The following is a 23597-nucleotide window of genomic DNA, read 5'->3' as shown; positions in this document are numbered from 1 at the left end:
TTTATTTCTTCTTCCTGTCGGGGTTGACTGCAGTGATACTGAGGCAAGTGGTTTTTAAACATTCCAGTTTTTGACCCAGAAAACATTGCTCTGCTCCGAAAGCTTATATCACAATTTGGCAAAATACATTTCACAGTGAAATCTCTCTTTGTTTGCCAATTTTCCTTAAACTTTAATAAAATTGATGAAGTCTTCACACAGAAAACTCAGATGTTTTGCTGCAGTTATACAGAATACAAGTAAACACATTTAAGGGCACATTTTCTTAAAAAAAAACACAAAATAAACAACTGTCACCTCCAAAACACAAGCCAACAGGTCAATGAGGACACCACTGTCCTTATGACAAATAAGATGCTAATGAAAATAAAAAGGACTGCATTGTGTTCAATGTGATGTGACTAAAGGACTGCAGAAAAAAAAATTTGTGATTCAACAACAATTTGTAATTTGGAGTATTACAGTGAAAACCGTAGTGCCGCACTTGTGAAAGTGTAAGTCTGTTGGGCTACTCTTTGGCACTCGGACAACAATTCTGAGCGTAACACTACTGGACAAGGCATGTTTTCTATTTTTTGTTTTTGTTTTTTTTTAAAGAACAGTATTTTTAAGCCAACAGAAACCAGGGCATCCTGTTTTATAGGTTCCAAAACTATTTGTATTGTTTGGAAAACATATGAGTATGTAATAGCTTTAACATGATTGGTTTCCAAAAGTATGTCATGGAGATTGTTGTTTGAAAAGAGCTGGAGATTTTATAAAATATTTTCTAATCAAACCATTTACTTTACTTTTAGGGTATTGTAAAGTTAATGAAACTTTAGGGGCCCCTGACATTGCAGTGAACTCAAACCAGTTTTATTGATTGATTTGCCAATTTTAAATTCATAAGCCAGAGTTTGTTGTGTCTTGTTCAAACTCATTATGTAAGAATTTGAAGCTTCACGGCTGTAACTATTACACCCTTTACTCGTGCACCAGAGGAAACTTGCAATTTTCTGCAGAGCTACAGTGCATCCAGAAAGTATGCACATTGCTACACTTTTTCCACAATTTGTTACAACATTATTCAAAATTGCATTAAATGAATCTCTTTCCTCAAAACTCTACACGCAAATACTGCATTATGACACTGTGGAAAAAAGGTTATAGAGATTTTAGCAAATTCATTAAAAATAGAAAACCAAGAAATCACATTTACGCAAGTATTTGCCATGACGCTCAAAACAGCAGTTTCCACTGATCATCCATCTCTACACCTTAAACGGAGTCCACTTGTGGAAAATTCAGTTGATTGGGCTAGATTTGGAAAAGCACATAAGGTCTCTATATAAGGTAAAACAGTTGACAGTGCAGGTCAAAGGCCAAACACCAAAAATGAAATCAAAGAAATTATCTGCAGGCCTCTGAGACAGAGTTGTCTGGAAGCATGAATCTGTGAAAGGAAATGAAAATATTCTGCTGATTTGGAGGTCCCAATGAGATCAGTTAAATCTCATTGAACATCTCTGGAAAGATTTGAAAATGGCTCACAAGCATCTCCATCCAATATGATTAAACTTGAGAATCAAGGAAAGGTGTGCTAAGCTTGTGGCATCATAAAAGACTTGAGACTGTAACTACTGCTAAAGGTGGATCAAGGTGTAGGCGGTGGCTTCAATGTGATTCTTTGGTTTCCCATTTTAATGCATTTGCAAAAATCTCAAACTTTTCTCCACATTGCCATAATGAGGTATTTTTGTGTGGAATTTCTGAGAAAGAGATTAATTTAATACAATTTAGAATAAAGATGTAGCATAACAACATGTGTTAAAAGTGAAGTGCTGCGAATACTTTCCAGATGCACAGGACTTCCTTACAATGTGTCGCACACTATTTTTGTTGTTGTGTCTAACTATTTCACGACCTTACGTGAGGAGAAAAAAAGCATAGTAATTTGAATTAACAGTTAAAATGAACTTTATCTACCCTGATTTTAGATCCACTATGTCGCCGGTTAATTTGCATAAGCGTTACTGCGCAGTTTGCTTCTGGGGCTGAAGGCTGTTTTCCCCCTGCTCAACACCGGCTCTTCGTCGACAAACACCGGCCGGTAAACTGCTGTTCACACCCCCTTTTCTTTTCCTCCCACACTACTTGCTTAAAAAAAAAACGTGATTGACACGAGCAAAACAACCAATCAGAGGCAGTCTCGATGTGGACGCGTGCCAAAGTGACATGTTTATGTACGAGTCGGACCAATGGGAGCTTAGATGAGGGGGCGTGGCATTGGTTTGGAGGAAAGAGGCAAAACAATCTTTTTATCCTCCTAACCGGGCGGCTTTTTGGATATCCTGGGCTGCGGCGGTGACGGCAGCGGTGGAAAAAACTTCACATGTAGACTAGAATAGAAGTTAGGACTCAAATAGCTCCTATCAAACTGCGACAATCCCGATAAATGTATCTAATTCCCGCGATTTGCACTAAAACCCTACAGAAAGCCGACATTCTTCCTTTAGTCTCCACTCTCCTTGACTAAATATGGAGTCCAAATGCATTTTGGAAAAGTCGTCGGTCGGGACAAGCGTCGGCGGTGTCGTGGACTTCAACTACCGGCCGGGTCGCTACAACAGCCGGGTCCCAGCGGTGGCAAAAAGCAGCTTCACACCGGGGCCCATCTTTTACAAATGCGTAACGGACGGAGGCTCGACGGCAGCGGTTAAAAACGAGCGAACTTCGTCCGTCGGTAGCGGGCACTCACCGGGCGTTGGAATATTACAAAACGTGGAAAAAGTGAGTTCTTTCTCTAAGCTTTCGAAATCACACGTATACCCACGTAGCCACGCAGATATCAGAGTCAGACGGGGTTAACATGAGGGTATAGTTTGACATATGCCGCTGATGGCTTGTAACGGTGACGACCATGATGCTCGCATGAGACGGCTACATTTGTTGGCTTGTTTTTACATGTTTTTTATTGGATAAAGTGGTTTTTTAAAGGGCCAGTTTCACTAAAGAGTCAATAAAAGTGTTTATCTTGTGTTTTAACCGCTTTAAATGGCTGCTTATTCTGTGAGCAAAGTTTACAGCATAAAGGGGGGCAGGGATTCTAAACTACATGATTTACCCCCTCCCCCATGACTTAAGGGTGGAGCTACAACGTGAGCTTCCTGGCTGCGAAGGCCCGGTTCCTTCACGCAAACTCTTCAAAATACAAATTTGATTTATATGATTATTATTTTTTATTTCTTTATTTTGTCCTTTGCTTCTGCTTTTTATTTGCATCACGTTTGGATTTAAATCACATTTTTCAGCCATTACCTGCTTTCTGAAAAGAACAAAATAAAGACATGTTTTTAGCAGTATAGAATAAATTCATTTTATTAATGTATCAGTCAGGTTTTTATGGAGGTAAGACGGTTGCCTTGCCGCGTGTTTATGTCAGTGGTTCTTACTGGGGGCGGGCCCCCTGGAGGTATATAGTTACTGTAGGAGGGGGTGGGGAAGAGCAACAGACCAATGGCTGGAGGGAGATATTAAATGAAACTGGGTTAAATCAATATGATTTATTCTATGACGTGACCATTTTCATATACCATATGCTGAGCTTGATTTTCTGTGCTAAAATCCACCTAAAACACACAGTTCCATCACAGTTAATGATTAATTGGGAGAAGAAAAATGAGCAAGCTACAGTACTGTTTGGGGTGGAGTGAACTTTTTATGGCTTCTGGAAGAGAGAGAGGGGGGGAGGTGGCAGCCTGCCACAGTTTTGAAAAAATTGGTTTACATTAACAAAGCTTTCTGGCATTAACTCAAAGGGATAGTTTATATTTTCTGAAGCGAGGTTCTGTGAAAATATTAGTGATAGTTCTATCCGTACTGTAATAGAAAAAAGTGACTTGTAGTGAGTTTGTGGAAAAATGAAGAAATCTTCAGTGGCAAAATGCCAACAGCTAGTCAGGCAGACCAAGTGTTTAGCTGCTTTGGGGATTTTGTAACAAGTCAAACTGAAAATGTTTATCAGTGGAAAATTGGGCCATAATAGCAGATATTAAGCACCAATATTTTCATGAGTGACAGTTGCTAGGTTTGTGATTTTTCTCAGCCAAGCAGCATGCAGGTGACTATGCCACTGTTTTATTGACATTGCTTGCTTTCTGTATAAATTCACCTAATCAGCTGTTCCACCTGATCATCATCCTAGGAGACATGGGAAAACACAGGGATGTACGATTTTCAGTGCTGTTGTACAACTGACAAACAGTCAAAAAATCTATAATGTTACTCAATTCTTGGCAAACTTAGAATGATGAGTAACATGAGGCATATTTATACAGTTGGTAGTGTCAACCGGAAAAAACAGTGACAAACTTACCAGTCGTGTCTTGTGAAAGTCTCAACGTATATTACCCACCAATTTAGCAGTGTCTCTTAAGGTAGCATTTATGGTTTAAACTTGCTAACATCAACTAAACAGGTTGAATAGCTCACTGTGATATATCTATTTACTACAGGTAGAGGAACTGTTTCTGATAATTACATTACGGAAACATCATTTCAGTATATCTGAACTGTCCATTTAAGCATTGTAGGTTTTGTGAATTCATTTTTTATGTAAAAATGCAATTTTTTTCAGAGACTTATCTTCTGCAGTTAAGATAAGGTAACCCCCCGCCCCCGAAAAACTGTTTATAACAGTTTGAGCTCACTTAAATGAGAAACAGATCTTATAACCTTCCAATATATTTTTAAAAATAGTTTTTACTATCCCAAATACAGGTTATTAGTACTTCAACTACTTGGACTGATAAAGGGAAGTTCAGTTTGTTTCTGCTTCATTTTCCAGACAGCCGTCAGAGACCAAAAAGACATTGGTTCCACTGGGATCCTGAAGAGGGCCAGTCCTACCCTCTGCTTTGGCATGGGCAGGCAGTTGCCAGGCAGCTCCATAAGTTTGGACATCAGAAACCCAGGAAAACAGGCAGAGCTGGCCAACAGCTACAGGCCAGCACAGGGGCAGAGTGTCCCACAGGCGGAGATACAACCCCTTCCCTCCTCCCACATCCCAGTCCCCAGAAACAGGTAGGAAAACTGAGGCCAGCAACAGTCGTGGACCCATTTATTTTTGGTGTTGTTTGTGGACCGCATCGTTTAACTTGTAGACAAAGCCCCATTTTGCATTTTAGCACAAAAACACTCCTTCTGCCAGCTCATAGGATTCTGAAGCACAGAGGTATTTTGCTGTGGGTGGCTCTTGTGCCCGAGGGTAATTTGGCTGTGACTTTGTTGTCATAAAAGCAATTGGCTCTGGCAGTTTGTGCATTCAGCTCTGACTTGTGTTCATAAGGTCTTAAGAGAAGTGAAATACACCATCTGCCTATAACCGTCCAGTGGTTTTGGTCTGAATGGTGTGGGAGTGTACTGGTTAACTGACCGCATGTTTAGTGCTCCTTCCAGAATAGTTTCGAAATACTATTCCTTTGGAGAGCCAGAGTTTGCAGTCAGAGCCAGAATTGCTCAATCTGCTTGACCGAAGGAGGGGAAAAAACGAGGAGGCAGGCTACTGATAAGTCAGTTTAACTGCTTTTGGGAAAGTTTTTTATTAGTCCAAAGTCATCATATTGACTGTTTTAAGTTATATTCCTCTCCAGAGTCCAGTTGATGTGTTAGCCGCTTTCTTCATGTAGATGGGCAGATAAACTTTATCGTTTCTGCTTGTATGTGCTGGCATTGTTTTTTCACTCTGTTTTAGCTGTTTCACTTCATTTTCCAAAACAGTTGTATCCACAGCCTTCTCAGTGTAAGCTACACACATGCAGACTTGTTGTCTGAAAAACAAACAGAACGAACACGCAGCGATAAGCTTAATGCACTGATAAGTGATTATGTAATATGAAAGAGGACTGGGAGTGGTTATCGGTTTAGCTTTAAAGCTTTTAACCTTTTTCTTTACTCAGCTATTGGTTGCTCTTTGTGTCAAGTCCCTACCTGTTTGTCAGATGACTCTTGGAGATTATTAAAATGCCTGGAGGGCGTACAGTGTAAAAACTAAATAACTTGATATTTTTTCCTGATTGTCTGTGAGCTCAGTGTAGTAGATATATTCCAAAGTAGCTTAAAAAAAACTGATTGCTGCTGCACTGAACGAACATAACATTTGAGAAAGGGTGTGAATGGTTAAGGGGGTTTCAACACCACACTCATTTACTTCCATCTCGACACGTGAATTTCACGTGCCAGTGATCATTTATACTATGTTGTGAGTGAAAGTCTCTTGGGAGGCTGCAAGACTGAGTCTACTTTTAAATCAGAACAAACTGCTTGAATTCAACATAGTGCCTATGAGATGGCCAAGAAAGCATCTATTTTTGTCTCTTACGTACACATGCTGACCAGATGTAAAGCTTCAGCACAATCATAGCAATCTCACTGAGCACACTGCTACCACATTAACAAATTCAGCGTTGACATTATGCAGACTGAAAGAGAGATTGCATAACATTATATAACGGTGTGGTCATAAAAGTGAAGTCTGTTTGTTGCACTGTTGACCTTTTCTAATATTGCAGTGAGTTTGCCAGACTAAGATTTGTGTTTGTTTTGCGTTCAGTGTCAAGGAACTAAGTTTTTTTTTACAATTAAATCATGTCATAGTGATGATGCATACCCCTCTTTCCTAAGTTGCTTCTAATCAGAACCTATTAAGTTTGTTATAAACTGGATACGTTTTCATGGATTCTGTTAGTTTATCTTTAAGTTTTCTTAAATTACTGAAAAGAATGACAGTTCGGAATCGGATAAATGTATCTAACACCTGTCAAACACTAGGGCATCTCTTCCTGCCAACTGAACAATGCATTTATTTTGAATTTCTGTTTAATTTAGCATGAACTTAAATAGGTTTTGTCCTTGATACAAGTGATTGAAGAAAAAACTATTTTGATGCTACTTTATCCCAGTATTGCAATAGAATGAATTCCCTGAAAAGGCTTTAAAACTCAGTAGTTTGAAGTTAAGTATGCTAACACATTTGATTTATTTATAATACAAGATGATTGTGTTTTTCTTCACTCGTTCACCACTTACTTTTCAGACTCTACAATATCCGTTTTTCTTGATAGTGAAAAATATTTCGTCAGAACAAGAGTTTCTAGCAGGAAAGCCTTTTGTTTCTGTTTATACCCAAGTAAATCTAGCTACAGTCTGCAACAAACTTGGGTTTTACTTCTGTTGACAGAGTTTTTATACAGGGATGTTTTTGGAAGTGCTAAGCTATTGCTAGAATTTTTACTTTCTGTTTTGACATGACTTATTGATAACTTGGCTGCGAAGATATTTAAATGGGGTTCCATCAGGAAATTATTGTGCTTCATAAACTCAGTGATGTCTTTTGATAATAGAAACATTGGTGAATAGTTTTTAATAGTTGATTTAAAAAAAAATCACAGAGGTATTTTGCTGTGCCACCCACAGCAAAATACCTCTGCAATTTACGAAAAACGCGTAAATTGCGGGAATCTGATATCGATCATTTTATTTGTACATCTTATATATTGGAAAACGAGCAAAAGTTTATCAACAAAATAGCAGCCTGTTTTAAAAACTAGTCAGTTCATTTAAAGGTATTACTTTGGATTTGGTGCATCGGGTGAATAAAATGTACCTTAAATGGACCAAGACTTCATCTAATTCTGGCTCTGTTTGTTAACCTGATGAGTATGTGGTATTAATCGCAATTTACTGGAGATCCACTCGTCAGGCTTGTCCTGGATGATACAAATTTCTAGTTTTGTTAGAAATGTGACCTGATTCTGATGTCATGCTCTAAGAACTGTATGGGAAACATGAAACATATGTTTTGTTTTTGTTTTTTTTATTGAGAAAGAATTTTTAAATCCAACAGAAAAGGAAAGAAAAAAAATTGTATCATCCCCCGTATATTCTTCAGTAATATGATGAATATATGGGTAAAAAAGTACTTCACAAAAATCAGATTTTGAAAAATTTCACCTAAAGAAAAAAAAAAATTTAATTGTAACGATAGGGAGGGGTTACATGAAATATCAATTCTGTTAAGTTTGCAAGCTTCTGCATTTAATGGGTGTAACCAGGAGTGCGCTTGCTGCACTCTGTACCGTGCTTCAGATAACGTCAACAAAACCATTCATCTTCATTTGTTACCCAACAGCTTAGTTAATACTATTTCTGTGTCACAGGATTATGTGTGCTTAAGGAGACTTTTTGCTGGAAAGACATGGCTCGCCCCTCTGTGTGTTTTGTATTGGTTCACTTTTCTGCATTTTGTATCTTGTGCAAAACTCTTCACTTTCACGGTTTGTCTTGTTGGTGTGCAAACCCTGCAAAGTAGGTCACTATCCCTTCGACAAGTCTGGGCAAAAACCCTCGCAGAATGAGAGAGAAAGAGCCAATGCACCCACTCACATGTGTGCTTATTCGATTAACAAAACTAAACCCCCCTGAAACATCTTTCAAAACTCCCACCCGTTTTGTCAACTGCACCCCGTCCTCAGGGAGTCCTGTGTCTGATTAAGTCTCTCTTGCACTCACACCCTAAAGCAAAGCGTGCTCGACCTGTCAATTCTCATCAGCATGGGATCCAGTGCCCTGATATTGAACAGAGACTAGTTGAAATGAGCAAGAAAAAATAAAAACAGTAAGGCCTGATGAGATGAACAGGGGAGGGGTTACTTTATTTTGATGAGAAGAGTTTGTCTCTCTTATCTGTCCTTGGTCAGGTACACAGCCGGCTAGCATGAATGGAAAACACTGAGTTGGCATAAACAGGACACCAAAGCAACCGGCAGTGAAGGGAGGGGGCAGTGGATAGGATTCGTGGTGTATCTCTTCTATATTTACTGATACGCTGTTTGGATAAAAGTCAATGGGACTTTTTGGGCAGGAGGGAGTGAAGTCCACCTCTCACATTCACCTGGCCATGACCATTACACCTACCAATTCTCCCCTCCCAGAGGAGACCTTTCAGCTGGTTGTTGAAGGTCAGAGTCGCTGAAACAGCGCCCCACCCCCCAACCTAGTCTGGGATGACTAACCCACATTCAAACCCCTGACATTGCCTCCTGAGAAAGTCAATCCACTGCTTTTTAGGTGGGTGACTGCTTTCTTACATTTCAGTAGTTTGAACTCGTCAGTGTTATCTTTAGTTTTAAAAGAATTCCTTCTGAGCCTGATGATCCGTTTTCACATGTCGCGTCAGCCCCTTTTTTTCCCTCTCTCTCTCCCACACCGCAAGAGGTTGAAGCTTTTGCACTGACAGGCAAGGGTGAAAGGTCACCCCTCAATGAATGGAGTTATGCAGGAGGGGCGGGCCTAGAACAGGACGCAAACAGGCATCTGGCACGTCTGGTAGGTCAACCTCAGGATCTGGGTCGCAGAGCTGCGCCGGCAATTTAAAACCACAGATGATAAGTGACAGCTCATCATTTAACACTGCAGCTTTATTATCTCCAGATTGAGAGGCGGGTGGACAAATGAGAAGCTTGTACGTAGTACATATTTTGACAATATAGTATCATGTTTGTGGCTCAACAAACACTAAATAAACCGACTGATAGAAGTTCAGTTTAAATGATTGTATTTAAAAGGCACCAGTTCACAACAAATACTTACTCAGATCAGTTCTAACATATAAACAAACTTTACTTTCAACTCAATCCCAGTTATAATACAGTGCAGTCAGTCAGTTTTTAGTGCAAGATGACTGCTCATCCTTAGTAAGCATGTAGCACTGACAGGCAAGCAAATTTTAACTTGTTTCACTGTGTGAGCGCAGTCATCAAATTAGTAAAGGGCTGTTTTTCTTTTAGCAAATTGATGTAAATAAGGAAAATGCTAGGTCCAATTCAGCTTGTTTTGTTGCAAAAGTATGTTTAAATGGAGAAAATCTAACCTTCGTATAAACTATGAAACTGTACATTGGTGTAAATCAATGCTTCAGCACTGTGCATCTTTTCTTTAGTGCAACATCCAAAAGGAGAGGAACTTCCTTTTTGAACAGTTCCTGCAGTCCTGCAGTAAAATGCTTTATCTCTTGCTCACCCACACTAATAGTCACACACATAAGGCCTCCTGTTCTGCCACAGCAGCATTTAGAAACAGCTCAGTCAACTGTCATTCCTTCTTCTCAGTAGATCTTTCTGTCCCTCTACCCAACAAAGTCTCCATACCAACCAGCAGCTGTTGTGCGCCACTCCTCCTCCCCTTTTCCACCAGCTTCAGCTGCATCTAAATTTTCGCCTTCTCTCAACTTTACAGTATCTTTCACCCAATCGTTGTCACTGTTTCATCAGCTCTGGTTTCCTATGACTGACATGCATGCAAACAATAAAAATGGGTGTAAACAGATTTATTTAACTTATGTTTTTTTTCCTGTTACACATTATTTGTAAAAATGAACAAAATTGGTTTAACACTTTTCATTTGCCTTTTATAACATACATCCTACTTTGTTTCTCTTGCCCTCTTTTTTTCTAAAAGGCAGCATAAATCCTCTTGAAAGCCAGAGAAGATGAAGCACAGTATCTAATCTTTCTGTTTTAGCTGTCAGAAAGTTTTTTTTAATTCTTCATTAAAATTTACAGCGAGGATAACAACTGTATTTGCTGGAACCTATGAGATGGGAGCTCCTCTGCATTAATGTATTATTGTATTCTGTATAACCCTCAATATTAAAATTCCTATGTAAATTAAAACATCTGTGTTATTTCCACTGTACTTCTCAGTACAATAGTCAGAGACAAAGGTAAGAAGTGAAAGAATGTAGGAAGATCCAAAAAGAAATATGCAAACTAGGGAGCAAAAATAACTTGGGTTAATCATTGCTTTTGATGTTGAGGGTCGGAGACTGCAGCATAAATAAAGTTTAAAGTAACGGGAGGGACGTGCTAACAATATGTTACAACCTGAAACATGCCCATGCTCAGACATGCACACATGGCTTTATGGAGAATATTGCAATATTTATCTGCATAAAAAGCAAAAAATTTGCTAGCTTATTACTTTCTAGCAAATATAGGGTAATTTTAATGGCACCATGCATCTCTTCCCTCTGTTGTCTGTCATGTAAAAATAAGTTTGAAGAACTAAAAGTTAACGCGTAACGCTCAGTTACCTTTTTTTTTTTTTCTTTTTGCATGAGGTGACTGGTATTATGTCCCATATGTGAGCTTGTAATTTAGACACTGTACCCTGTTTTATTTTGTAGATTTGAGTAATTAATTCATTTTATTCGTGTCTCCTCAAATATGTCAGCTATACCAGCACCTCACTAAAGCAGCGTTTAGGAAGAGAAAATTCACTATAGAGGTTTCTTTCTACAGGATGAGAAACTTCAGCTGTCCGTGACCTCAGTTCCACCTGACGGATTATTGACATTGCTGTCTTTTGCCTTATTGCGGAAGAGAGCATTGGTGAACTTCTGCCATTTCAATCGATTTTGTGGTGTAAAGTTAAACATTGTGGACCGTGATTTGTCAAAATGCCAGGGCCTCAGAGGGAGTAAGTAAATCAAAGAGTGAAGAAACAACTCAAGGGGAGTGTGTAGATTAAATATCTTCTCTTGTGCTTGAAATAACTTCACCAATACTCCACTTTGACAATTAAAGCTTAAATCAACATATAAAAAAAAAAATTACAAACATGCCACACCCAAGCTGTGAAAACCAGTAAGCCCAGTTTCTTTTAAGCTCCTAGAATCCCCCCGTGCTTTGTGGAAGTTTCTTCAAGTGTGTGTTTAGACATGCACATCTTTAACAATAGAGCTTTGTTGGACGGGATAATGAATAATACCCCTGCCCTCCGACAACTAGTGCTGACAGATGGGCAATGAGTTCTATAAATGAAAACGGTTGTGTATTTTCCAATTTTAACTGAGATTACACATCAGAAGCACAATGCTAAGGTTAGCAATTTATGCACAGAGTGACATAGTTGGGCTTCATTATCACATATCTGCTAGTGTTGCTGTTGTCTTCTAAACTCCTGGCCATTGCATCATTGGAGTGTGCTTGCTATGTACTGCTTAACCACCCCAGCATCTCGCCTGTTATCATATGGGGCCTGACACATTTGTATGGTTCTTCAAAACATTTCAGTCTAGATTGTGACTGAGGTGGCTAAATTCAGTTTTAGTTTATGGGGTTTACCAAAAATATAGCAAGAGTGGGTTGAAAAAAAATGTTTAAATGCTTTATAGGTTTTTTCCATGGAAAGAACCCTCAATCTTGAACTGGTTCAAATCGGGTGACTTCAAACTTCCGTGAGTTGTTGAGAGCCGAAACATGTTTTTATCAGTTTGGGGAACCAAATAAGTATTTTCAACAAAGGGTATTCTACAACATAGTAGAAAGTGTTGTAGCAAGATGGCAGAGCTAGCTGAGTTGTGCATATTAGTTCTTTGTTCACATATCTTCCTTTAGTTGAACAATTCAGACATTTCAGCTGATCACCAATACAACGTTTACGCTTAATGTAGATAGCCTAGCTCTGCTTTGCAGCGCTGCAGTCCGCTCAAAATAAAATCAGCTGCTTGGTTTCCTCAACAGATGAGTGCATATTCTTCGTTCCTATGATTTTGTTTTTGTTATTTCTTTGTTCAGTTGACCAGGCTTTTTCTCCAGGTGTTGACCAGTGCGTGGGTGATGTAATGGTTCACACAGAAAAATCAGCTGGACCACAGTTAGCGCTGTGAAACCTCTTTTTTTGCTGTAAAAGCACAGGACAATGATTCAAAAATTCATTTGAGAACCATAATGGCCTCTGAACTGTGTAAATGCGGAAAAGTCCTAACATTTAAAAGTAAAATGTCTTAAACGTACTTAATATTTGATTAATTTAAATTAAAATAAATGTTAAATGCCGGAGGAAAACAAAATAGCGACACCGATGTTCAGTTAAAAATTGAGATCTCGGAATTGTGATGGATATGCTGTTTTTGAAAGTTTGATAAAATGCTTACTACTCGTACACAACATTTGTGTTCTGGGGTTGCGAGCTCTGACTGGAATGTATATTTATACATGTAATATTCCAGGTTTTTAATCTCAGAGAGGGGACATTTATCTTAGTACATGAGGGAGTCCAGAAAAAGAGTGGAATATCTTCAAATATTTCCATGCGTCCCAGAGTTTAAAAAAAATGCCTTTAAATGTCTGTTTAAAAGACTCTGTAGGAATCTGTTTATTGGTTCTGGGGTATTCGTGGAGAAAACCTCAGCCAAAAGTCAAAATGTCAACATACAGAGAACAAATTAGAACTCTTAACCAAGATGAAAATCACTTTTATCACAGCTTCAAAAAAAAAAGGAGGCCTATTGCACAGTTCAGATTTTTCACTCCTCTTACTTTCAGTTCATGCTCTTCTAACTTACAGGCTAGAACTTAGATCTAAAAGAGTTTACATACATTGTACTACCAACAAACTAAGCATGTTGTTGGTTTCTTTGTGTAATATGGAGCGTGTTTGACAATTTAAAAACTTTATTTTTTTTCTTTGGTGATATGATGTATGATGGCATTTTCTTTACCAATATTTCCTAGACTAAGATGATAAACTTTCTAAATCTGCTTTTGTTTGCCCATTTTGAGATTCTGAAACAATGGTGGTCTAATTTAGGATGCTAGGAATTATTTTGTTAAACCATTTGTAATAAATGTGTTTGTGGTAAATCAAATTGCTTCATTTGAAACTTTATGGTCGATTAAAAATAAACACAATACAAAAACTGCACAATAGTTCTCTGATTATTGCCTTGATAAGGTAGAGTGGTTTGTCACTTGGAGAGTTCAAACAGTTGTGCTCAGACCTAACATAAACATAAATTATGTTGGGTTTGAGCACAAACATGCCACTACACAGAGCCAAACGTGTGAAGCTTTCCTCTCAGATGCAGATAAGTGTCCAAATAACCTCTAGAAGTCTCAGCTCTTCTGTGGTGAAGCAACACTGAGAGGTTTTACATACTGTATACTCAAACTGTTTCCTCATGAGCTGCTTTTCCACCCACAGTGGGCTTTAATGCAAAACTCTAAAAGTCTATTGTTTTGCTTTGATGGAGCAATAAACACTGTTGTAGTGATTCCCGGTTTAGAAGAATTGAATGAAGTCAATTTGGAATCAGGGCGGAAGAATGATGATCCAGTAAGATGTTCAGCTGCTTCAGTTTTTCCTCGCTCTTGCTCAATCTGCTCCAATCCGGTTTGAACCAAGAATCAACACCGCGGTCTCAGTTGGTTGGATTTACACTATGTTTTACTCACCATAATTGCACCATAAGGAAAAGATGGAAAGAATGAGGCTGGGAGAGACTGGAGTAAGGAAATAGCTCAAACGTTTTTGGACACTTACAGAAAGAAATGGATATATCATCCTTGAATGTGAACCATTAAATTATGTTCTTTATTTGATATTCATAGCTTAGCTTAATTGGCCTCAGTAAATTACTGAATGATGAACTGGCAATCTCTCCAGGTAAACCCCACCCCAGTGACCGCTGCAGATGCTCCCCCAGGCCCTCACACCCCAGTGACCCTGCAGGGATTAGCGGATACAGATGAGATTACGTCTTGTGAACAGTTCAGTGTATTCACAAATGGCGTAAAGATGTCTGGAATTATTCATGGTTAAGAAGTTCAGTGTTGAGTTAATGAAGATCATTGCTAGGCACATTTTATCAATAAATTTGAGAAAGTGGAGTTGCCAGGGCAGCTTTTTTTTTTTTTTTTACTTACAAAAAAGCATTTTGATTCTTTTTAATTTAAATTAAAATTTTAAATTATAATGCATTTACCTTGTGTATTTAAGTCTGAGAGAGTAGATATTTGGCAGGGGAAAAACAAACCTGACTGTTCAACAGACGGGACTCTTAAGCCATTTACAAGACATGACTTTTTCTCTGGGCCACAGCTGAGCCTGGCAAGCTCTCCCATCTGGCTGTCAGTTGGAATTTGGCTGCATGAAAATCCACAAATGTTGCATGGGGACTCACCAGTTGTGTCCAGCTTGCAATTATTCTTTTCCATTTTTATGAAAGTAAAGTAAGTAGTCATGTTTCAGCTTTTCTTGCAACAAAGAACAAACAATATGTTCATAAACAATGGGTTGTGTTGCCCTCCCAGTCACTTACAAGCAAATTTCTACCTGTCTGCTGCAGTCTGCAAGAATTATGCTCATTTTATGATCATTGTGTCTTTAGTGTTTCCATAATATGCTCTTATTGCTTCCATTCATCTTAATAACTGTCCCTTTGTTGGCACAGAGGGTAGAAATTGAGAACCTATTGCTTTATGTATTCCGAACAATCAAAATGCTCAGTGCAACATTGATCCAGCGATATGTTACGTTAGTTTTTGGGACTGGTCTTTATAAGTTGCTACTTACTGTAGTAAGGAGTAACCAGGGCTTAATCTTCTTATAGAAATTATGTCACATGTAAAAAAACCAAATCAATAAATAAATAAAAAGTTAAATAAGAAAGTCAAATAAATAGTTACGTATATCTTAATCTTTTAAAAAGTTAGCATTAGCTATATATGAGGGAGGAAGTGCTATAAGCTGAAATTTTTTAAACTTTCTTATACTGCATTTTACTGCATTGACTTGACTAAACCGGCAACTTTGTACAAAAAATGTGATAAATGTTAGTTTAGTTGAATAAAAAATAAAATAGCATAAAGTTTGGTCATTTAAAATCCATGCCAATATCAAAAATAATCCACACCTGGTAATCAATCATCTTAAATGTGTATGTATATGTTGTGTATGTTGATTTAACTAACTGATGGAAACAGCTGCTCAGATTTCCTCTGTGACTCTCGCTTAGACCCGGAAATTTCACAAGGTTTATTCTTCTGTCAACACAAAAAGGTTGGCAAAACACTTCAGATATTGAGTATGTTATCAGACATCCTAATAATTTCTTACTTGGCCAACATAGACAAATTACTGTACAAATTTACTATCAAGCATGTGGGAAAAAAGAGTAATATTAAACTCAAAAAGGCTAATAGATGTTTAACTAAAGTAAGTGTTGTGTTTCTGGCATACCATCTGAATATTTAAAGAAAAAACACAATAATATGCACTAATACATGTTCCGTTTGGACATTATCGCCACCCTGTGGTTGAAGCTATGCATTGCAGTCAGTTGCTGGCCTTAGTAAGCTGCCCTCTTATTGGAAACGTCATAAACATTGTTGACCCTTAGGGTGAGCTGCAGCACATTACAGGCAGTCAACCATCATAAGCTAAATTGTGAGGCTCAAATGTTACTAATTTAATTATCTAAAGTTTTGCAAATCAGCTGCCTGTTAGAATAAATGTTTAAGGTTCACTCTCTTCAACATTTTAGTTGGTTTTTGTTTGAGTTATATTTTAAAGCAACTTGGCAATCATGGATTTGTCTTTGGTTTAGAAATGTATATAGAACAACATGAGCTATTCTTGATGAAAATAATGCAAGTAACATCCACTTCACAGTACATACCAATTTGCTGTGTCAGGCTCGATTGTGCTGTTTTCCTTAAAGGAAATGCGAACACTTCGTAATGTGCAGTGCTATCAAACAGATTGTAACTTCTTAACAGTTTAACTGGTGGTTTTTATGCTTACTTTTTGTGGGTCTCCACCTTCCTAGCTTGTACTGTCTATAAAAAAGGTTGTAATCAGTTTTTTAATGACTGGAGACTTTCTCTATCTGACACTCGCCTGTGGATATTTGGCTTTGTCGGAGAGGGGGGAGCAGAATAGATTGCTAACAGCAACAACGATGGTTTCCTTTCACAAAACACAGGAAACCAGGCAAGAACCTGCGCTGGCTTGTGGTGGCAGCAGGGCAAATCTCAGGAGTAGGCATGAGTGGGAGTGGGATGTGAGGATTGAGAAACAAAGTTGGAGCATGAGTGGAGAAAGACAGCTGACCGCAGTTGAGGGTCTCCAGCGTTTACATTCCTTTCTGTTTCAATTTAGTCCTCCCTGTCCTATTTCTAGCTTGTATTTCTAAGTCAATGATCTGTCATTTTCCATCTTTTCTCCCAACTATTTGAATTCTAAGACACGACAAAGGGGATGGCATTTTTTTAAACTATGATTTAATTTTTCGACTCTGTCCATAAATAAATCCAGTTTTTCCATTTCTGGTGCAACCAAGGATGGTTTGGTTTGTTTAGATACATGAATTTGTCGGAGAGGGGGGAGCAAAATGGATTGCCAACAGCAACTTGAATGGATGTCAAAATAATGAAAAGAAAACAGGAATTTGGCAAGGTTCTGTGGCTTGCCTCAACAGAAATGAAGAACGACATGCTGCAAGATAAGGAAGTGGTGTTATTGTAGACAGAAGGGCCTATCTTTTTTGTGGGCCTCAGACATAAATAGGAAAATCAGGCTAGAAAAACTAAGACCCCTGGTCAAAACAAATTCCTTGCATTCCCTTAGTAATGGATATGCTGGTAGAGAGGAGTGCCGGAAGTTGAGAGGACATTAATTTAATCTACTTTTTGATATTATAGGATTGAATGTACAAGTCATTGGTTCAATGTCTTCTGCCCAGCAAAATGATCACAAATGGTGTCTTTCTGAACGAGTTACTTGTAGATGCCTTCATTTACTTGCTGTGTTTGGAGGCAAAGTTCTAACTTAAGTTATTATTGAATGAAAACGGCACTTTAAAACGCCTTAATTAGCAGCTTGCATAGTAGCAATCATCAATTCTATTGATTTGAGCTGTACAATTCAAAAATGTCATGTCCATTTTCCAATTTCTATAGCTTGTTTTTTTTTTTTAAGTTTCAAGTTGTTTCCACCAGAACTGATTAGCTGATTCCAAATTGTCTTTAAGGATAAGAACGCCACACCTGTGAAGTTTTTTTTTTTCTTTTTTTTTTTTCCTTACCTTTTTGCTATACACAGTAATTAATTACTTCAGGTTAGTTTTATTACAGGTTAGTTTTTCAGACACATAAAAGAAATGGCTTTTTAAATTAAAATAACTTATTAGATACTGACTTTCTTATGACTTTATTTTAAAGCATCCTCCCAATACCACAAATTGCTAACTTTGAGTCTTAACTCGATGACACCATCCGAACCCAAGACTGTGGTTGTTAGCATGACCTGGAAGGTATGATGTATTAACTAAAATTGGATAATTAAGTTTCCAGCTGACAGAAAATCAGTAAGGGCGGATTAAGCTAAAAATTAGCTGATCCAGTCACCAGCTAAATTCTCAGCTTATCTTCAGAAATGTATGCAGTTTTATTGTGTAAATGTGTGAGCAAGCCAGAATAGCATCTGCCTCCATTGTGTTTTTATCTTTTTTGAAGAACCATTGATTTAAAAATAATATTATGGGATGTCTAAGTCGAAACATAGATGTATTGACTTTTTGAAGTGAATTTGCTTTCACATTAAATTGTTTACATCTATAATTTAAATCTATAATAAAAACCATATGTGTACCGTAGTTTATGATACATTTAATAAGATGGAATTAACGGAATCATGCTTTTTGCTCCATGTGTGTCCTATATATATATATATATATATATATATATATATATATATATAATTTTTTATTTTTTTTCCCAAAACAAAGCTGTTTGTGTTCATGTCCTGAAGGATACAGATTGCATTCTAGGATCAAGAGAGAGAAAGAGAGGCCTTTTTGTGCTGAGACTGAATAGCCTCCACAGTGAGAAGCCACATTAAAGAGACACAGCTCCTGCCCAACAGCCCTTCCCTCTCTGGGGGTTCACCGCCCGTGGGCTTACGTAAGGCCTGACATGTGCGTGGACTGCAACGAAATGGACGAGTTGTAAAAGTAGGAAAGACAAACAGTGAAATTCTTATGCATTTTTAGACATGAATTTCTATTTGTTATATTTTTCCAATATTTTCTAGCTAAGGTTGTGTAGAAATGCAAAGCATCGCTGATGTAGACCTGGGTTCTTGTGTTGAGTCACTGGCAGACTGTTTTACTGTCAATCATTATGATCTCCTGCAGCTAGCCAGCGACCGGGGCTCCTGGGGGTCAGATGACATTACATAATGCTATTGGGGTCCAGGCAGAATGATGGGGCACAGAGGATGTTGCAGGATTGAGAGCAGTGTGTGTTCTATAAATAGTGGATTTGAATGAGGCGACACGCAGACGATCACCAACACCAGCCTCGTCAGACCTGGTAGACTCCCAACATTTCCCTATTATGATATTCCAGTTTGACAACAGCTCATCTCTTTCTGACACCACTTCTCCACTTTACATGTCAAGTTTTCCTAAAGTCCTTATCTACATCATCATCGTGGGTTGTTATGATTTGAAATAACATGCGGTGTCTCGTCTTTATAAACAAGCTATAGAGAACCAAGATCCTCAAAGGTTTGAGTCTGTGCGAGCTGAGAGGAAAAGGACCGGGATGCATATCCTGGCATATAAGAGACAATATTCTGTGGCTTTGGGGGTAGCATTCCAGTCGGCCTCTTTAACTCTTAAGAGGGCAAAAACTATGAATGATAAAAAACAAACAAAAACAAAAAAATCCACCAGATCAAAAGTGCAACTGGAAACATGCCCGTGTTTATAATCTGCGATGCTCTGACCTGGTGTGCATTTGCATTTGTTTGTGTTCGTGATAGATAAAAAGGGAGCGCAGTGGATGTAAATTTCACCATGACTCCAACAGAGAGGTGCTTGATCGCTGATTTTAGTCATGAGTTTGCGAGACGGTGTTTTTAAACTTTAACTATAAAGGTCAAACACCAGCTGCCTCGTCACCGTTGGGCACATGCAGCTGCTATGGATATTGGGAAGCTTCTACACACATACACACACACACACACTTGGAAGGCACACAAGCACTACATTATGATGTTGGTGTGGGTGGGGGTCGCGTTGATCACATGATCACATGGGATGAATAAGTAATATTTAAAGCAACTACAGCTAAGCTTATAAGTAGACGGAGATCATTGTTGCCATTTTGTTGCAACAATGCGACCTAGACCGTCCATGTTCAGCAGATATTCCAAGCAATAAAGCTGCCCACCAGCCTTCCATCTGTCTCTTCTTTTCTGTTGACCTTTACACTAACCCTCATGCAAGCAGCCTATGTGATTCGGCGCCGTTTCCTGGAAAACAAGATACACATCTAAGTCTTGTCTGTGGTTTTCAACTTTATTGCACCATAAAAAGAAAAAAAAATTGCAAGAGGAAGCCGCTGGAAGTCTTGCTATGGAAAGAAGAGCAGAGGCTTTGCCAGAAAGGTGCAACAAGCAAATGAGTGTTGCAACTCTATTTGATGGAGGAAAAAAGTTGTTAAATTCACTCAGGGTTGATGAGCTATCAGATAAAAAGCTGATTTCTTCACAAGTCCATAAAAATAAATAAATGCATGAAATGTCCTGTTTTCATTTCATTTGTCTCTTCGTAAGATGAACTATGTCGGGTAAGAGAAAAGCAAAGACCTTCAGAATACCAGCTGTATAGGTTAAAAGAATGTGCAGAGTGCCCTGAGTGGAGCAGCTGGAGGAAGCTTACAGTGCCCAGAGATATGGTCTTTCAGGATATGAGTTCATGACAGTCCAAACATCCCCATAATGATTAGCTTTGTTTTTTAACAGCATCTAGATCTAATGAAGAGGAGAAAACAACTTAAAAGCGATAGAGCTGCTGGTAAAACTTCTGCTTTCTGTCTGATAGGGTAACAATAGCTTCACCACCCGCTTGATAAGATCTGTAGTGGTACTGTAATGCAATTGAATCCTCATGAGCATAAAACTGCTCAGTAAACTGCGGCATGTACAGTAGAACACTCTATGGAAAACTCTGCAGCTTCAGGATTTAATTTTTTTCCTCAATAAATGTTACCTAAGCGCTGCAAGTTAATTTAATCTGCTGTGAGATGTTCCATTTAGACAACTTCATCCAACTTTCCAGGACGTTTTCCTCTCATCATTAAAACACGCTGTGACAAATTTTATTATTTATGTTGAGCTTATGGTTAAAAGGTTTTGTATTCATGATAAAAATGGCAAAATCTCACCATAATGTTGGTTCACTTCTCTATATCTCCAATTTTTGTTCTCTAAAATGGGACTTAGAGCAAGTATTTCAAATTGTTAACCAGTTTTGTGATCTTTCAATTTAGTGTGTTGGGGGGGAGAGAAAGCTGTTGTGGGCCTGAGCAATTGTTGGACAGCATTGCAGTTATTATTTGTAGTTTCCAACATTTCATTTTTGGACATTTTTGAAAATTTAGTGCGACTGGACAAATTGTTGTACTGGACCTTTTTTTTTTTTTTTACCTTTTCTAAAAAGGTTACAAAGATTTTGTAACCTCTTTACAAAATCTTGTAAAAAGGTTTTGCGACACAGTAATATCATACTAATCTGCAGCTCTTATCTTCTCAGTGGATACAGTACTTGGATGCAGGATGTATCGGACAGTGGTTTCTTCTTTTTGAACTCTGAGCTTGTTGTTGCTGCTTCTTGTCTTGGCTCAGAGCAGAAGTCTCCATATGGGCCGGACCTGGCATGTTGACTTTAGCCAGCCCATGTGTTGTGCTGCTGCCAGAGAGGTGTGTTCTTGGCTCAGCTAAGGCCAATCCAAATTGAAGGTGGAAGGAAGGTAAAAGTGTGTTTTGAGTGTGTGGGTGTGTGTGAGAGACCGACTGTATGGTTCTGTTTGTGCATGCACTTAAATGGGCCAAATGTCACACGTACAGGGCCTTGCAAATGCAATCCTACTACTTGAACCTTTTCACATTTTTCTGCAGCATGCATGCATATATTTTATTAGGATTTTGTGTGAAGGACTAAGACAACATAATACACAACTATGACACTGAGTGAAAATGTTGCATGGTTTTAAAATTTTGTAGCCTCTAAAATTTTTAAAAAAGGTATTTTTCAACTGATAGCTTTCCTGACCCCTTTAAAGAAAATCACCTCCACAACATAGTGCTGCCATCACCTCGTTTCTCCTTGAGATTTATGTACTCAGGGTGATATACAGTTAGTTTTTGTGTAGCATTTTCAATGCAGGCAAAATTCCCATATTTGTTTCATGAGCTGAGAATCTCTGGAGCTCCTCCAGAGTTGGCGTCTTAGCATTAGTCCTTAAGGATGCACCGATTGCAGTTTTCTGGCTGATCGCCAATTACCAACATAAAATGCTGATTCCGATTTTGGCCGATTCCAATTTTTTTGTCTGAAGTGTTGCTAAATATAGCAAGAAAGTTGATGAGTTGGGAATAGGGTGGTGCCTTTTGTTAACTGCAAACATGTAGAGATGACCGGGTGGGCTGGTCTATCAGTCAAACCTTTCTCACAGGAGAGCAGAAGAGGACAGTGGTTGATTTTTAGACCTAGAACTTTTTTTGCTTAGAGAAAACAGTGCCACTAATTGCATCATTGTGCAGAGATTACATTTTTAAATCACTCATTAGTTAGACTTGTAAAGCAGTTAGTTGACCTGAGCGTTACTCAAAGGTATCCTAGAAAATAGTAATGCACAGTTTTCAGGTTTTTTTTTAAAGACAATTTCAAAAAACACAATTCCTTTCCCACTGCTTTACAATAATGTACTTTTTATGCACAAATGTTTCTACCACATAAAGTACAATAGTGATCAGTTTAGTTCGGTTTAAGTTCTAGTGGCTGTATAAATTTGTGTGTTGCATAAACACACGTACTGAAATGGGAATAAGCCTTCTCACTTAAAGTAACTGGCACCTCATGAAACACTTGTCATTGATGGAGTTAAATTTAACATCTGCCACGAATGGCTTCACCACACCCAGCGAAATAACATAGTAACCACAGGCTATTTATGTAAATTCATTCAAATGAGTGTAACATTTATCATATTATCTTTGAGTGAACTGTGCTTGCAAACATCCAAATTTGAAAAGGCAAACCCCCCAAAAAACTTAACCTCATCATCCTCTTAACCGCATGTATAAGTACAAGACACAGAGACAATGTTTGTCTAAAGCAATATCTGCTTTCCCTAAAAGCAGAAATTGCAGGAAGCCTAAATAAAACTATGTCCCGTTTAACTTGCTTTAAAATAAATCCTGCTATTAGAAGATGTAAACAGATTTTTAAAGACCTTGTTGCAGTTTTTGTGCCCTCCTCCTGTTCTGCTCTCCCACAAGCTTTAAATATTTCATAGTTATTCCACAGACAGATGAGACGAGGGACCGTGTCATTTAGGGTCGCGCGTCCATCGAAGTGAGCGATAAGTGGCAATGGTGGAGCAGTTATCTGTCGGAGTTGATTTTTATGATGGCAGAATGTGGCAGCCATCTGCTGTAAACACTGATATCAAAATCGGTAGGGGAGCACCAGTAAATTAGGTCATCTGTTTATTAAAAAAGAAAAAAAAATCATCAGTTGACTTTGTGTAAAAAGATGTCTAAAACATGTCCATGTGTTGTTTTGCTCATCACATCCCTACAGAGAAATGTGCACCAGATGTAAAAGCTGTGGTGACTGTGAGAGATCATGGTTGTTCTGGGAAGCAGAGGAAGGAAAGTGCTCAATGTCAGGAAATCAGGCTGGGGATGGAAGGTGGGTGGTA

At 38.4% G+C, this 23597-nt stretch overlaps 1 protein-coding gene across 3 annotated transcripts in view; it reads left to right on the top strand.

Annotated features, from left to right (window-relative positions):
- Window positions 1-2266: 2266 nt before the first annotated feature.
- slc2a4rg (SLC2A4 regulator) overlaps window positions 2267-23597 on the top strand; it is a 42481-nt gene continuing 21150 nt past the window's right edge. For 2 of the 3 annotated variants that reach the window (XM_008413922.3, XM_008413920.3), the window contains exons 1-3: window positions 2267-2772; window positions 4829-5064; window positions 23477-23587. In XM_008413922.3, coding sequence (XP_008412144.2) covers window positions 2521-2772; window positions 4829-5064; window positions 23477-23587 — 599 coding nt within the window. In that variant the 5' untranslated portion in view covers window positions 2267-2520. The remainder of the gene's footprint in view (window positions 2773-4828; window positions 5065-23476; window positions 23588-23597) is intronic. The other variant, XM_008413921.3, reaches the window with a different exon arrangement.

This window comes from Poecilia reticulata, chromosome 7 (genome assembly GCF_904066995.2).
Source record: "Poecilia reticulata chromosome 7, P_reticulata-male-v2, whole genome shotgun sequence".
In the NCBI taxonomy this organism is placed as follows: Eukaryota; Metazoa; Chordata; class Actinopteri; order Cyprinodontiformes; family Poeciliidae; genus Poecilia; species Poecilia reticulata.
Note: the sequence above shows the minus strand (reverse complement) of the source record. Positions and strands in the feature narration are given on the sequence as shown.